This window comes from Globicephala melas, chromosome 17 (assembly GCF_963455315.2).
Source record: "Globicephala melas chromosome 17, mGloMel1.2, whole genome shotgun sequence".
NCBI classification, from domain to species: domain Eukaryota; kingdom Metazoa; phylum Chordata; class Mammalia; order Artiodactyla; family Delphinidae; genus Globicephala; species Globicephala melas.
The window spans coordinates 543,241-557,867 of record NC_083330.1 but is presented as its reverse complement, the minus strand read 5'-3'; the positions used below and the strand labels follow the sequence as shown (position 1 = coordinate 557,867).

At 45.1% G+C, this 14,627-nt stretch overlaps 1 protein-coding gene across 3 annotated transcripts in view; it reads left to right on the top strand.

Annotated features, from left to right (window-relative positions):
- Positions 1 to 14,627, top strand: part of PRKDC (protein kinase, DNA-activated, catalytic subunit) — a 159,294-nt gene that overhangs the window by 24,922 nt on the left and 119,745 nt on the right. For all 3 annotated transcript variants that reach the window (XM_060287680.1, XM_060287682.1, XM_060287681.1), the window contains exons 17-25: positions 989 to 1,104; positions 1,457 to 1,616; positions 2,315 to 2,401; positions 3,137 to 3,256; positions 3,624 to 3,783; positions 10,648 to 10,754; positions 12,592 to 12,682; positions 13,602 to 13,765; positions 14,424 to 14,576. In XM_060287680.1, coding sequence (XP_060143663.1) covers positions 989 to 1,104; positions 1,457 to 1,616; positions 2,315 to 2,401; positions 3,137 to 3,256; positions 3,624 to 3,783; positions 10,648 to 10,754; positions 12,592 to 12,682; positions 13,602 to 13,765; positions 14,424 to 14,576 — 1,158 coding nt within the window. The remainder of the gene's footprint in view (positions 1 to 988; positions 1,105 to 1,456; positions 1,617 to 2,314; positions 2,402 to 3,136; positions 3,257 to 3,623; positions 3,784 to 10,647; positions 10,755 to 12,591; positions 12,683 to 13,601; positions 13,766 to 14,423; positions 14,577 to 14,627) is intronic.

Below are 14,627 nucleotides of genomic sequence, written 5' to 3'. Positions count from 1 at the left end.
GGACAGGGAAGACTCCCTGCTCCTGTGTTCTTAAGGCAGTTTTCCTGGCCGGCTCAAAGATGGGACCTGGCGTGAAGCTGCCGGCTCAGAGCTGCTGTCCGCTCTGAGGAGTCCTCATCATAAGACACTCAGGTGATGAAGCTAGAGTCAGTGGGCGTGGACTCTGTGGAACACACTCAGTTCGCTGCTGAGCCCATGGTTCCTTCAGTCGACTTTGCCTATTGGCTTCCATGGCCGAGCCCGAGGCCACTTGGTCAGGGGTTCCTGCAGGGGCAGAGGTGGGCCCTGGGCCTCGTCAGCCTGGCTGCACTCGTGATGCCTTTACACGAGAAGGGGACACTGGGGGTGGTCTGTTGCTCTTTAAGGCTTTTTATTTATTTACGTCTAAAATAATTTCGTAAACATGCCCAGAGGGCCTCCCCGAGACTGTCGGCCACACACCTGCTTTTGGAGCACATGTCCTAGTCTCTGTGTCTTCTGCTCCCCTTGCACTGTCCGCCGGGTCAGCTGTCGCCTCTGAGATTAGCATTTCCCAAATGGGTCTAGACTCCAGCCTTGCCCTTGACATTTCCACCTGAATCTGAAACACAGACTGAACATGTTAATATTTCTGTGTTACCTAATAGTAGTAACTGTTCCTCTGTTTCTCATTTTGAAAGCTACACGTCATTACTGACGCTTTCTGTGTTGTGAGCTTCTGCCTCTGTCCGGCGCCACTGCTCCTGTGAGAAGTTGTAGTCCCCACCTACCCTGTCTCTCTGTGTGTGCACCTTTATTCCCCCGTCGGTGTCCCCTGTGGCCGCCTGTGCCACGCGTTCTGTGGTCCCGTCATTTTGATCCTACTGTGAGCTTCCGAGGCCCGTCTGTACCTCCTCAGTTTTGCATTCCTTCCTCAAAGACTCAGGCCTTGGCTGTGGAGTCACTTGCTGAGTCATTTGTTGAACGATTGAATGTTAACAGTGTTTTTTTGGTGCCATTAATTTTTAAGCATGAAAATGAAGCTGCTGGCCTTTGGGTGAGCCCGACTTCAGATCCAGCTGCTAACTTGCATCCTGCTAAACCTAAAGATTTTTTAGCTTTCATCAACCTGGTGGAATTTTGCAGGTATTTAAAAAATGCTATTTGTTCAAGAGTGGAAATTATCAATTATTGGCTGTAATATAGGAAAATCACTTATGTAGATATAAGAAATGAAATAGTAGGACTTAAAATCTAAAATTGCTTGTATGAAACTTAAAATATATTTAAATGTAGCAGCTGAGATTTATCTATTTAAAAAAATACATTTAAAAGGTCCTCAGGTGGGGAAAACAAAGAATATAGATATACTTGAAAATGATATATAATGGAATCATAGATCATGATTTTGTTTTGATTATGTCTCTTATATCCAAAGCTGAATAAAAATAGTACATGATGAGAATTTCTACATTGAGCTTTACATTTGTTTTTACAGGGAGATTCTTCCTGAGAAACATGTAGAATTTTTTGAGCCATGGGTATACTCCTTTGCATATGAATTAATTCTGCAGTCTACACGGTTGCCATTCATTAGTGGTTTCTACAAATTGCTATCTATTGCTGTGAGAAATGCCAAGAAAATAAAATATTTTGAGGTAAGTGTTTTTTTGAAGGACACTGAATATTCCTGTGTTTCTTAGGTTGCATGAGTGTGTATAAATACCTTCTAAAATGCAACATGATAGCATATTGCAGTTTTAAAGTCTACTAATTTTATTTGTATTTTGAAAGACGTAATGTGAGTGGCAATTGGATGACACTCTTTAAAGTTTAACCAGTAGCATTTTCTGTTTTGATTTACAACACCTGGCTGATGACGTTGGCTCTGCAGGGGCTCTCATGGGGTGCTGGGTGCTGGGGCTCCGGCATCACTAGCACCACTCACACCCTCTCCAGGCTCACCTCGTCAGGAGCTCTGGGCCGCCGCCCAGCAGCCTGTGCCCAGGCCGCCCAGGGGATCTGGTGGCACGTGAGGTTGGAGAGGACCTGGGTTTGTGTCTGGGGGCTCTGGGCGTGAGCAGTGTTTCAGCCCACAGGTGTGCGCATCAGAACCCCGGGGCAGGGAGCAGACTTAGGCCTTGGGTCTTGACCGGCAAGCCCCCCCACCTCCCACTTGGTTTCTCGCTGGCCTCCGCCTGAAACGTTTTCAGGGCTGATTTCACTTCCCCTCTGCATGAGGCCTGAGCAACATGAAAATGGGTTCCCCTTGGAAGGAAGGCTGGGAACTGCCGGATTAGGACACAGGATTACCTGGTTATCATTCACTGAACTAATTCCCTGTTTTGTTTGACAGGGTGTTGGTCCAAAGAGTCAGAAACAGTCTTCTGAGGACCCAGAAAAGTCTTTTTGCTTTGCTTTGTTTGCAAAATTTGGTAAAGAGGTAATTTTCAAATGATTTATCCAGTGTTGTCATGGGTTATTTAAAATTGAATGGACTTGAGGACACAGGGAGGGGGAAGGGGAAGCTGGGACGAAGTGAGAGAGTGGCATGGACATATGTATACACTACCAAATGTAAAATAGATAGCTAGTGGGAAGCAGCCGCATAGCACAGGGAGATCAGCTCGGTGCTTTGTGACCACCTAGAGGGGTGGGATAGGGAGGGTGGGAGGGAGACGCAAGAGGGAGGAGATATGGGGATAGATGTATATGTATAGCTGATTCACTTTGTTACACAGCAGAAACTAACACACCATTGTAGAGCAGTTATAATGCAATAAAGATGTTTAAAAAAAATGTATGTTGAGAAAAATCCTATAAATGATCTAATTACTTAAAAATGGGCTGCTTAATCCATGTGGGGATTAAGGGGTTAAAATCACTAACAGAGGATATCTCTGTGCTTCCAGAGTCCCCTGAGGTTTCTTAAAATTGAGTGATGACAACTCAAAGCTAATAGATTCTGTAGCTCTTCCACATAATGGAAATTAAGTACTCAACAAATGAACTTTTCCTGGAGATCAGTGCTTACTTTTTAAATGAACGTGGCTGTGTCAGATAAAGGCCCCGTGATCATTTTCCCTATTTGCGAATAGGGTTTCTTGTAGTTGATTGTGAAATTGAAGGCTCTCTTCAGGTGTGCAGCACTGATGTTCTTGTCGTCTTTCTTGCTAAGGTGTCAGTTAAAATGAAGCAGTACAAAGATGAACTCCTGGCCTCCTGTTTGACCTTTGTCCTGTCCCTGCCACACGACATCATCGAACTTGATGTCAGAGCCTATGTCCCTGCCTTGCAGGTGGGTGCATCGTCCCGAGCAGACGCATCTCTTGTGCAGTGTCCTGTTTCCTGGAAAGCATGGCAGTCCCAGCAGGCGCTCACCCGTCAGACACCCTGGTTCATGTTCTGCTTCTGCCACTGAGCAGCTTTGGGGAGGGACCCTGGCTGGTCCTCTCTGAGGGCCCCTGGGGGTGGGGGGTGAGGATTCAGCCCTCCCTGTGCTGCAGGTGTGCAGTGACACCCCCCGGCAGGCCTTCCTGAGGGGGCCTCAGTGTACCCTTCCCTCCAGCCTGTCTGGTTCTGGCAGAGGAAAGGCTTGCCGTTAGAAACCCTCTTTGAATCTCATATTCCTTGTGTTTCATTACCTTGTTTGTACTCACATACAGATGGCTTTTAAACTGGGCCTGAGCTATACCCCACTGGCAGAAGTCGGCCTGAATGCCCTAGAAGAATGGTCAGTTTACATCGGCAAACATGTAATTCAGCCCTATTATAAGGACATTTTACCCAGCCTTGATGGATATCTGAAAACTTCGGCCTTATCAGGTAAGGTTTAGAAGGATTCTGACGTGTATCTTAAAATGGCAATGTGATACCTGTAAGACTACGTATTTTCATTTTTGCAACTTCTGAAATTTGAACCCAACATATTCAAAATATGTTGGATATTTTTGTGATCTCCCCAATTCATTTCAATATAATTGGGACATAAGAAGTATAACTGAGGTATTAAACCTACTTCTTATTTTAGTCACTTACATCCTACCAAGATTTATAAAATCTTCCAAGGGCAAGAAGTCAGTCTTAAATATTTTGAGCTCCTTATAGATTCTAACATACTGCCTTGCAAAGACACTTTTGTTTGACAAATCAAACAGGAATTAAAACTATAAGGAAATCCAATAGTAATTTTGTATTTTGACCTAATCTCACCTGATTTTTTATTGGTTTTTCAGATATAACTGACTTAGTACTAATGTTAGTTCAGAAGAATTGTCATACAAGAAGTAGGTTTGGGAAAAGATTCAAAGAAAAAATTCATCTGGCCAGGCAAAATTTTTTTCTTTTTTTTTAATGGATTGGAGGTTTTTAAAAAATTAATTTATTTTTGGCTGCGTTGGTCTTCATTGCTGTGTGCAGGCTTTCTCTGGTTGCAGCGAGCAGTAGCTACCCTTCGTTGCTATGTGCGGGCTTCTCATTGCAGTGCCTTCTCTTGTTGCGGAGCACGGGCTCTAGGCGCGGGGGCATCAGTAGTTGTGGCTCGCGGGCCCTAGAGCGCAGGCTCAGTAGTTGTGGCACATGGGCTTAGTTGCTCCACGGCATGTGGGATCTTCCCAGACCAGGGCTCGACCCATGTCCCCTTTGTTGGCAGGTGGATTGCTAATCACTGTGTCACCAGGGAAGTCCCCAGGCCAAAGTTGTACTAGCCAAGAACAGTATTACATAGAATTGAGGGGGGTCAAATTTCCTTGAACCAGAGTGGAAATGGACATTGTGATCAGATGAGCAAAAAGAAGGGTTCATGTTGGAGAAGAACCCTGAAATACTGGTAAGAATTGAAATGCCCCTGCCAGCAAAGTAGAAAATCAAGTGTTAATTCGTAAAATTCCATCTACGTAAATCATTATTTTATTGTTCAGCTCAAATACTATTGGTTTAGAAACCGTAAATGAAAAGTGTCTGACAAATTTCATTCACTGTGTCTGGTTTTTATGACACCTCAATGCATATTCAGAGTTCATGAAGAAAGAGTCACAGTTTCGGGATAAGTATTTAGGGAAAAAAAACTAGTTGATGTTTGTCTCTTATTTAGGCTTTTAAAATTCACTTCTTATAAGGAGTGCTGCTATTTGAGTAGTTCACTGAACACACGTGGACATGGTTAAAGGAATTGAATGTATCTGTTAGTAGGTATCTTTGTGGTCCTTTCATTTGCTCTTTTGAATTTAGTTCTGTCAGTGAGCTCATTGAAAAGATTTGTATTTCTTTTCAGTTAATGTGGGACATTACTGTGATCCTTTAAGCAGAGAATTTAGTTATTGAGAAATGGTCGTTCTCCAGGTAATTAGGAGATAGGGAAAAGCAGAGAGTAAGTAAACTAACAGCAGAAAATCCACAACCTGAAAGACTGTTTTTAGTAATGTTTTCTTTGATACGATACTAAACTTCCAGAACAGTGGCATTTATAGTGAAGAGAGCTCCTGTCTGCTCTGTCTGCAGGTTTAGCAGCTAAATTGTGTCCCGCTTGCTTTGTCACTGTATGTGCTTTCTCTGTATCGTGTGATAATATGTGTGCGTGTTTATAAGTGATGTTTTTTCCCGAACCTTTTGTAAGTTGCAGGCATCACAGACGTGTATGCCTGAATACTGCGATGTGTGTTTCCTGTGCGTGACCACAGCGTCGTCGTGGTCAAGGTCAGGAAGGGTGACATGGATGCCTCACTCTCCTCCCCTGCAGCCCGTGTGCACATGGCTCGGCTGCCCCATTAACTTCCTTCGTAGCTGTGCTTCCAGTTGCGTTTTTCCGGGGCCAGAATTCAGCCTGGGCCTTGCGTTTAGTTGTCGTGCCTCTGGACGTCCTTTCGTGTGGGACAGTTCTCATGACGTTGATGTTGTTGAAGGTTGCGGGCCGTGATTTTGGAGGAGGTCCTTCCAGCTGGGCTTGTCTGATGTCCTCTCACGTGAGGGGCCCCCAGGACCAGTGGCAGGTGGTGCCGTCACGGTCATGCCCACGGGCCTGTGGTTAGCGGGAGCCGCTCCGTTCTCTGATTGCGAGTGGCCGTCTTCCCAGTGAGGTCCTCCTCCAGTGGTCGGTGCCGAGGAGGGTGGGCACCGGGGGGGCAGGGTATCCAAGCAGGCGAGGAGGGCGGCATACGGGACGTCAGCCACATTAACAGCTGGATCAAGGACAATGAGGGGAGAGGGAGAAAGAGCTAAAGGGCCCTGCCTCCCGTCCCGGGCCTCACTGCTTCTGCACATGTGCACAGGCGCCCGCACACCTGTGTGGGTGGGTGAAGTGGAACGTGCAAGGTGCACACCTGTTGTCCTTCTGTCCGTTGGAAGGGGCTGCCTGGGGCTAGTGGTACCTTTGTAGCAGCGAGAAAACCAGTCCCCAGGTTGTGGCTTTGGAGAAATGGCTGCTTCCAGCCTGCACAGGGAAAGTATAAGAGGAACCTAGAATATTATGTTTTCTGAAACATGCAGAAATCAAGGAAGTGTTCTAAGAATGATGGGAAATGTCACGAGCCAACTTGGGATAATCTGAGCATCGAGGCAGAGTGTCCCAGAAAGAGATCGAGATCCACTGAATCTTGTAGGACTCTTGCGTGTGTACAGTTACAAGTCAGCGAGTAGACGGAAAGCCTCGTCATGTGCTTCTTCTCGCTGTGTAACAAGTCACCACAGGGCCAGCGGCTGAAACACCATCTGTCGTTTCCCCGTCCTCTGGGTCAGAAGCCTAGGTGGGCTTAGCCGCTCCTCTGCTCGGGGCCGGCTGGGCCGGCCTGGCCCTTCTCCGGGCACTCTGGGGAGGGCCCTCAGGTTCATGCAGGGTGTCGGCGGCTTCCAAGGCCCCATTTCCTTGCTGTCTGGTGGTCCCGGCTTGGCCCGCCCCTTGCCTTTGGCCCTCCACCTTCACAGCCAGCGGTGCACCTTGAATCCTTAGGCTCTGAGGCTGTGCCCCTTCCTCCTGCATCCGCTGGAGGAAACTCTGCTTTTAAGAGGCTCGTGTGATTAGATTAGACCTGCCTTTGTTCTGTAAGGAAACACAGTCACAGGGGTAACACTGGGGAGGGTCATGGGGCTACCTTAAAATCCTGCCTACCTCACCCCACAACACATGTTACTCACCAAGGGTGCAGATGGCAGCTTTACAGTGGAGACCCTGGCAGACAGTCGTCAGCCTGCTGGCCAGCAGTGGGGCCAGTGGCCAGCACGCCTCCTTATGTGCTTTGCTGAGAGCCCAGTGCCGCTCTGTGCCGCTTCTGACAGAGGTGCAAGGCCTGAGCCTTTCGCTCAAAGTGCTTCTGATAAGATTCAAGCCTTGCTCCCTTGTGGATTCCACAGAAAGTAAAGAGTAACTTTGCCTGTTACAGACAAAGGCATTGATCAGTAAGGCAGTGAAGCACGTCCTTTAAGACTGAGTGAACTTTGCTAAGAATGTAACACATTTCATAGCCTCTTCTCAGACTCAGGTGTTACCTTTCCAAGTTTTGTCATGTTCTGGGACCCACTGACACAACTTGAAACAGCGGGTCTCGCAGGGAGTCCATGAGATCCAGCTGTTTTCAGAGGAATACTAAGGTGTCGTGTGTGTTAACATGCAGTCTTCAAATAGATCAGTAGGTCTTTACAAAAGTAGGTTCTGCTTCCAGTATGCTGACTGTTGCTAGTTGTAACCCAGAAAAGCAAATATCTGTGAGCTCTTAGTGAGTCCCGGTTGTGGAAAGACGGCCGGACACCAAGAAGCCGAGACTCGCTGCTTCGTGAGCAGCAGAGCAGCTCACCCTCCCTGAAAGTCAGAAGCGTGCCCTCCTACTTCTACTGCAGCCTCATCCGCTTATCAGTTACAACTCTCTGCCAGACTTCTCTTGGACTGAGGAAACGCGGACTGGGTGGTTTTGAGAAGTGTCTGCTGAGGTCTTGGAGTTTCTCAGGCTCGGAGCTTGTGAGCACACGTGACACCCACCTGCAGCCGCATCCATCCGGCGTGGTACCACACGCAGCATGCCTCATCTCCTCACGGCCTAGAAAGCAGGAAGCAGAGCACACAGACTTAGAAATGATGCCTAGTGGGACTTCCCTGGCAGTCCAGTGGTTAGGACTTGGCGCTTCCACTGCAGGGGGGCCTGGGTTCAATTCCCAGTTGGGGAACTAAGATCCTACCAATTGCGCAGCATAGCCAAAAAAAAAGAAAGAAAAAAAAATGTTGCTTAGCAATCAGTGTTTCGGTATTCTGTTTTACTTAGAAATTACGTGGGTGTTCAATGATGATTTACTAATTAACTCAGTCCAAGGTTTCAAGGCTGCAGATCATAGAAATTATCTTCCAGTTGACATGCTACAAAACATAATTACTGGGGAAGTAAAAAGTTTGTCCAGTGATTCCGTTTAGTTGAACATAAACTTACTGCATTTATCATGATCTTAAAAGTTATGTAGGGGGCTTCCGTGGTGGCGCAGTGGTTGAGAGTCCGCCTGTCGATGCAGGGGACACAGGTTCGTGCCCCGGTCCGGGAAGATCCCACATGCCGCGGAGCGGCTGGGCCCGTGAGCCATGGCCGCTGAGCCTGCGCGTCCAGAGCCTGTGCTCTGCGACAGGAGAGGCCACAACAGTGAGAGGCCCGCATACCGCAAAAAAAAAAAAAGTTATGTAGGGCTGTTTGAGATGAAGAAAAAATTCTGCAGACGGTTGGTGGTGTTATTTTGTGTGTCTTGTACCATAATAACAAAGCTTGTTGGCTTTGTAAGCCTGGATAAGTATAATAAGTATGTAAGTAAGTATAGGAAAAACAAACCCAAGTAGAATAAGACGTATGCTTGTATTGTACTTAACCCTGATAGGAAAACACATTTATTTAAACTAAAATCATGAAATTTGTCTCATTTACTGAAGATGTGCCTTTATTATGTGAATATGGATTTCTGAAATGCTTCTGAGTTAGTGACTATAGCATTTTTTTTAAAGTTTGGCACATTTAAAGTATTATAAGTCCAATTTTTAAATTTTCAGATAATTTTAGGAATATTCATTTTATATAAGCTTATTTATCTGTATAAATAAGAACAGAGCTCCTTTAAGAGACTTAATAATCTAATTTCTTAATACTTTCCAAATACAGGAGAACACTCACAAGGAGAAGTCAGGTTGTTCTCAATTCAGGGCTTAGGTGACACGCAGACACATGAGGGTTTATGGCTTCAGTCCCACAGTTTGAGTCACAGACAGATAAAAAACACTTGACCAGTCCACATCTCAGAGAGTTGTTTTTCCCAGTGTACAAAATTCTTAACTAATTTGAGCTCCAAAACATTTTAATAAAGACTAAATAAAAACCAGATCCTCTTTTCATCTGGGGCCACCAGAGGGTAGATTTCTAATATCCACCTGCAGAAGGTCCAAGACCAAAACCCCAGTTCTTAGTGATTGTTCCCACCCGGGGCCTAGCTCGTGGGGCATGGGCAGCAAACCTGCACCGCAGACTCACAGATGGGAGACAGAAAGCAGAGGGGAGTCAGGCTCTGCCGTCAGCGGGTGTCACTTCCGGGGCTCAGGAGAGGCGTGCTGGGGTATAGCCCCTGTGAGGGTCCTCCCAGGCTGTCTCAGCACTGGGAGAAGTGTGACTCCACTGAGAGAAAGTGAGCAGGTGCAAGGGCTTTATTAATAAAGGACTAGCGAGACGCTGCAAATGGTTTCTATAACCTGAACGCAGTCATGAGAAAACATCAGACAAACCCAGATGGAGGCATCTAATTTTGTAAATGTCCAAGTCATGAAACTCCAGGAAACTGAAGAACTGTTTCCCTTAAAGGAGATGAAAAAGACAAGACAACTAAGTGTAACCTGTGGTTCTAAGCTGAGACGTTGTTAGGGCCGAGTGGAGCCTGACTGGGGGTGGGGGTGATTGGGGGCCGCGTCTGCAGCTTGGCACCCTCATCTGGGCTGTGGTGTGGCTGTCACGTGGGACCGGCTCCTTTAGGACCCGCACCGTTCAGGGGCGGTGGCGTCAGATTGGTACCTTACCATGAAGTGGTTCGGGAGGGAAAGTTTTGTGCTAAACGTGCAAGTTCTGTAGAAGTTTATGATTGTCGAATGGCAGCTCCTTCACAGCTGTAAGTGTTCTGATTCCTCAGGGATGTCTCACCGTGATGGTTTTAGTGTCTGTCCATTGGTGATTCTTCTGAGTTGATTATTACTGTAAAAGTGGCACAATGGTGATGTTCCAGCTCCATGATTCCTTTTATCTAGTTGGCACTCTGCGGTGAGAAATAACTTTTTTCACCCATTATTTCTGCCTGTCAGGAGGGACTTGTGGATCCTTATATTCTCAGTGGGTCCAGCCCTTTCCTGCTCCCACTGATATCTGCGCACAGCCTGTCCCAGATGTGACTTGTGTGGGACTCCTGGGAGTGTGCCCCTCCCTGAGCAGTGCCCCCTCCTGGCGCTTCTCACCAGCACAGTCTACCCAGCCTGGGAGTCAGCCACTTCTCCAAGGAACTGTGTTTCTTTCAGTCAGCAGTGGTATTTAAAACTAAGATAACCACTGTTAATATTGTTGTTCTAGAAATTTCATTTTTAATCTCACTTTAGCATTTTAATGTCTTTCTATAGCAGTGTAGTGTGTTTTCCCTTGTATTAATTAAATAAATGAATGGTGCTGTTTAAAATTGACTTTTGTTTACTGTTGATAGATGAGACCAGGAATAACTGGGAAGTGTCAGCACTCTCTCGGGCCGCCCAGAAAGGATTTACTAGAGATGTGTTAAAGCATCTGAAAAGGGCAAAGAACGTTTCATCGGTAAGAAATCTTTTGTATCTTCTTTACCTTAAATAACGGAGAGACCAGATTCTAATGCTCGTGAAAAGGAAAAGTCTTCACTTAAAATATTAGTTGTTCTTACGTATCAATTAGAGTACAATATAGAAATAATTTCAATATATATTTACAGTAAAAATGTAAACTATATTAACGGGTTTATTGTCTTGTTTTCTTGTTTGGAATAAGCAATTGCAGTAGGGATATTATGGATATGTAAGATTGACTCATTTACTGATTAAATCTGAAATACATATTGTCAAGTTCAGTTCATGGCAGGTTTTATGTTTTTTTTCCAGTGATAATTTCTTGAGACCAGTTTTTTAGATGTGGCACATAATGTGACAGATAAAAATGATGTAAACAGAGAAAATTGAGTTAGTGTAGGGAAAATATTTTTAAGTATGATGTGAAAAAGGAAATTTGAAAAACTTTTAATATCTAGAACTGATATTGCAAGCTCTAGGGAAAGTTCCTCCCATCTCGATATTTTTGACAGCTTTTGATTGGGAGACCTGGATGAAACTAGAAATGGTGTCTAAAGGTTTTAAATTATCTTATCACATATAAGTAAAGGAAGGTAAAGTTACTTGAGCGTGCCTCTAGTTTTGCACATTTCTTTACAGACACAGGACCCCATTTCCCTAGGTGGGCCCTGGGGTCCCCGGGTGCAAGGCCAGAACTATCAGTATTTTCACGCGTTGACGTTTGCACTGTGCAGTGGTGGGTGGTGCGTTGGTTCCCTAGCGCCTCCTTAAGCCTCGACCCTTGAGCACACGTTGTGTGCCATCCCGTGTGCTGGAGCAGGGGTGCGCCGAGCAGCCCTTCCCTTGTGAACACCGTTTACTGGGGTAGACAGCCTGGCTGCTCAGTATCTCGCAGGCGTTTTCTCCAAGACAGAGAGCGAGCCTGTCACTTCAAAGAAAACTTCTGAGAGTATTGGTTGCCAGTGACACAATTCAAGCTTTTAAGTGAAAATTAAAATTTTGCAAGACTTGTAACCATCATGAGCTGGGCAGCTTCTCAGTACTTAACGACTGTGATGTTTTCACATGTACAGTGAAATGCATCAACATGTGGAAGATCTGCATGACCCAGGGAACCATTGTTGTCAGATGAACAGTACGTTATCTTCCCAAATTGCGTGTGGGTGAAAATCCACAGAGAGCAAGATAAGCCCGTGGGTTTTAACGTAGTAGAGGCTCCATAGTCTTCGCTGCTGTGGTCTCAGAGTCTGCTTTGTGACCAGCCTTTAAGAAACTTCCACTGCAGTTGTGGAGCCGTATCAGAGAAAAACCCCAGTTATCTAGAAAGACTACTAAAATACTCCTCCTTTTCTAGTTACAGCCCAACAGCAAGTCTGTCACAAATGTGAAAATGGGAAACAGTACCACTTGCCTGAGGTTGTTTATTTGGAATATATCGTTACTTTTCCTAAAAGCATATCATTTGTTAACATGTCATGGGTTCAGTGTTTTTAAATAAAATGATAACTATTTAAATAATATCTAAGTTTCAACTTATGATAAATACTGGTAAATACGACCTACATAAACAGAAGTTCTTTGGGGAGCGTCAGTATTTTTTAAGGGTGTGAAGGCTCTTGCCAAAACTTTGGAACCGATGGTCTAGGAAACGGACAGAACTGCAAAATTGGAAGAGATGTGGCTTCTTTTCATGAATTTAAAATAAAATTAACTGCAGTGCCGTGTAGGATATAATGAGCCATTGGAGGCGTCAACAATGGAGAGGGTGGTAGAGCAGTTTTTCTTTCAGCTCATGACTCTCTCTAATGTTTAACTTGTCACCATGTTTGCAGCATGAAGCGCTGTCCTTAGAAGAAATACGGGTTCAGGTTGTGCAAGTGCTTGGCCGTCTTGGGGGACAGATCAGCAAAAACCTCATAACAGGTGACCTTTCCTTAAAGCACATTAACCCCATGGATGTATTTGGATGCATACAGGTCATGGTGTGTTCTGATATTTTCTCCTATATATCATTTATGTGTTTTCAGGTAAGATTATGAAGAGCCATATTTTGCCTGATGGAGTGTATACTTCCACTGTGCCCTGCAGCCTGTGTGGTTCTTTGTGCTCGCTCACTGGAGTCTGATGTCTTTTCCTTTTTGAAGCAGAATCTAGCTTGATACACCTTTATATTAAACATTGTGTCAGGAGTTCAAAGTTATCTTTTTTAACCTGATATCCTTAATAGTTGGATAATTTAAGTTGTTTTTGATTGGAATTAGCATTTTTTTTTTTTTTTTTTGCGGTACGCAGGCCTCTCACTGTTGTGGCCTCTCTCGTTGCGGAGCACAGGCTCCGGACCCACAGGCTCAGCGGCCATGGCTTACGGGCCCAGCCGCTCTGCGGCATGTGGGATCTTCCCGGACCGGGGCACGAACCTGTGTCCCCTGCATTGGCAGGTGTACTCTCAACCACTGCACCACCAGGGAAGCCCGGAATTAGCATGTTTGATTAGTAAAAATTGGTACTTTTACCTTTAAAATTTCATATTAAATGTATTGGTGATTTTGGCATTTCAGAAGTCAGAACCGCTGTTAGGAAAATAAGTGCTATAAAGAGGAGATACTTAATTAAAGTATTGTTCATTTATCATTTTTCCACAGAAGAGTAACTCTTACTGAAATTGGAAATTAAACATTGCAGACTATTAGACTTGTTTAAAAATAGTTTGCCTTTAAGTCAAATTCAGAAACAGTGTGTAGTGGTTTGTACACGTGTGGTAAACAGAGCAGGAGGGGGTGAGCCAGGGGCTGTCCTGGAGCGAGGAGGGACTGACCGAAAGCGCTCTGCATCTCTCTGACAGCAGTGTCCCCCGAGGAGAGAGCCAGGCGCTGTGTGGCCTGGGACAGAGAGAGGAGGCTTGGCTTCGCGGTGCCCTTCGCGGACATGAAGCCCATCATCCACCTGGACCCATTCCTGCCACGTGTCACAGAGCTGGCGCTCTCGGCCGCTGACAGACAAACCAAAGTACTCACTGATCACCTGCTGTGGTTAGACGTGTATTCATTAGGAAACACGTATTGTGTTTCACGGATTTTGTATTTTCTCTAGTATAGTAATCAGGGAACTGTTCAGTTATCAGAAGTACGTGTCCTTGGAAAATGGAAGTTAAACATAAATTATCTGAATAATAGATGATAACCTGGCAAAACATTAATATACCAGAACTCTTCATAATAGAAAATAGTACAAAGGGCATTGAAAAGTGATTTTTAGTCTGTGCTTGATTCTCTCTTCAACCTGGGAGATTAGAAGCAGATTATCTCAAGTCTTTATATTAATCTGTATATTTCCAAGATTCGTGCTTTAAAAATGTATTTACTGAAAGTGACAGTTGAAAATGTGCTAACACATGGAGCAGAGCTCTGTGTTACGGCAGCATGGATATGTTTCTTACGAGTGTATTAGTCCTGCTGTCTAAATCTTTTAAATCTCAGTTCTTCACTGTTGGCTCCAGCTCAAAGTGAACGGAAGCATGAACTTTACACAAGAAGTACCACTTGCCGTTCATTTATTTTGGGTGGGATAGTTATCTGCTGCAGAAGGTTTCCTTTCTAAAGGGCTACATTGTGTAGCATTTCAAAATGCTCTTAACCTTTGTTAAGTCCACCCTGGCCTGTTTCAGGTTGCGGCCTGTGAACTTCTGCACAGCATTGTCATGTTTATGCTGGGAAAAGCCACTCAGATGCCTGACAGTGGCCTGGGCCCCCCACCCATGTACCAGCTCTATAAGCGCACTTTTCCTGTGCTGCTTCGACTGGCATGTGATGTAGATCAGGTAAGTGCATGACTTTGAGTCTGGAACAGTTGCGGAAGTTTTTAGGAAGTC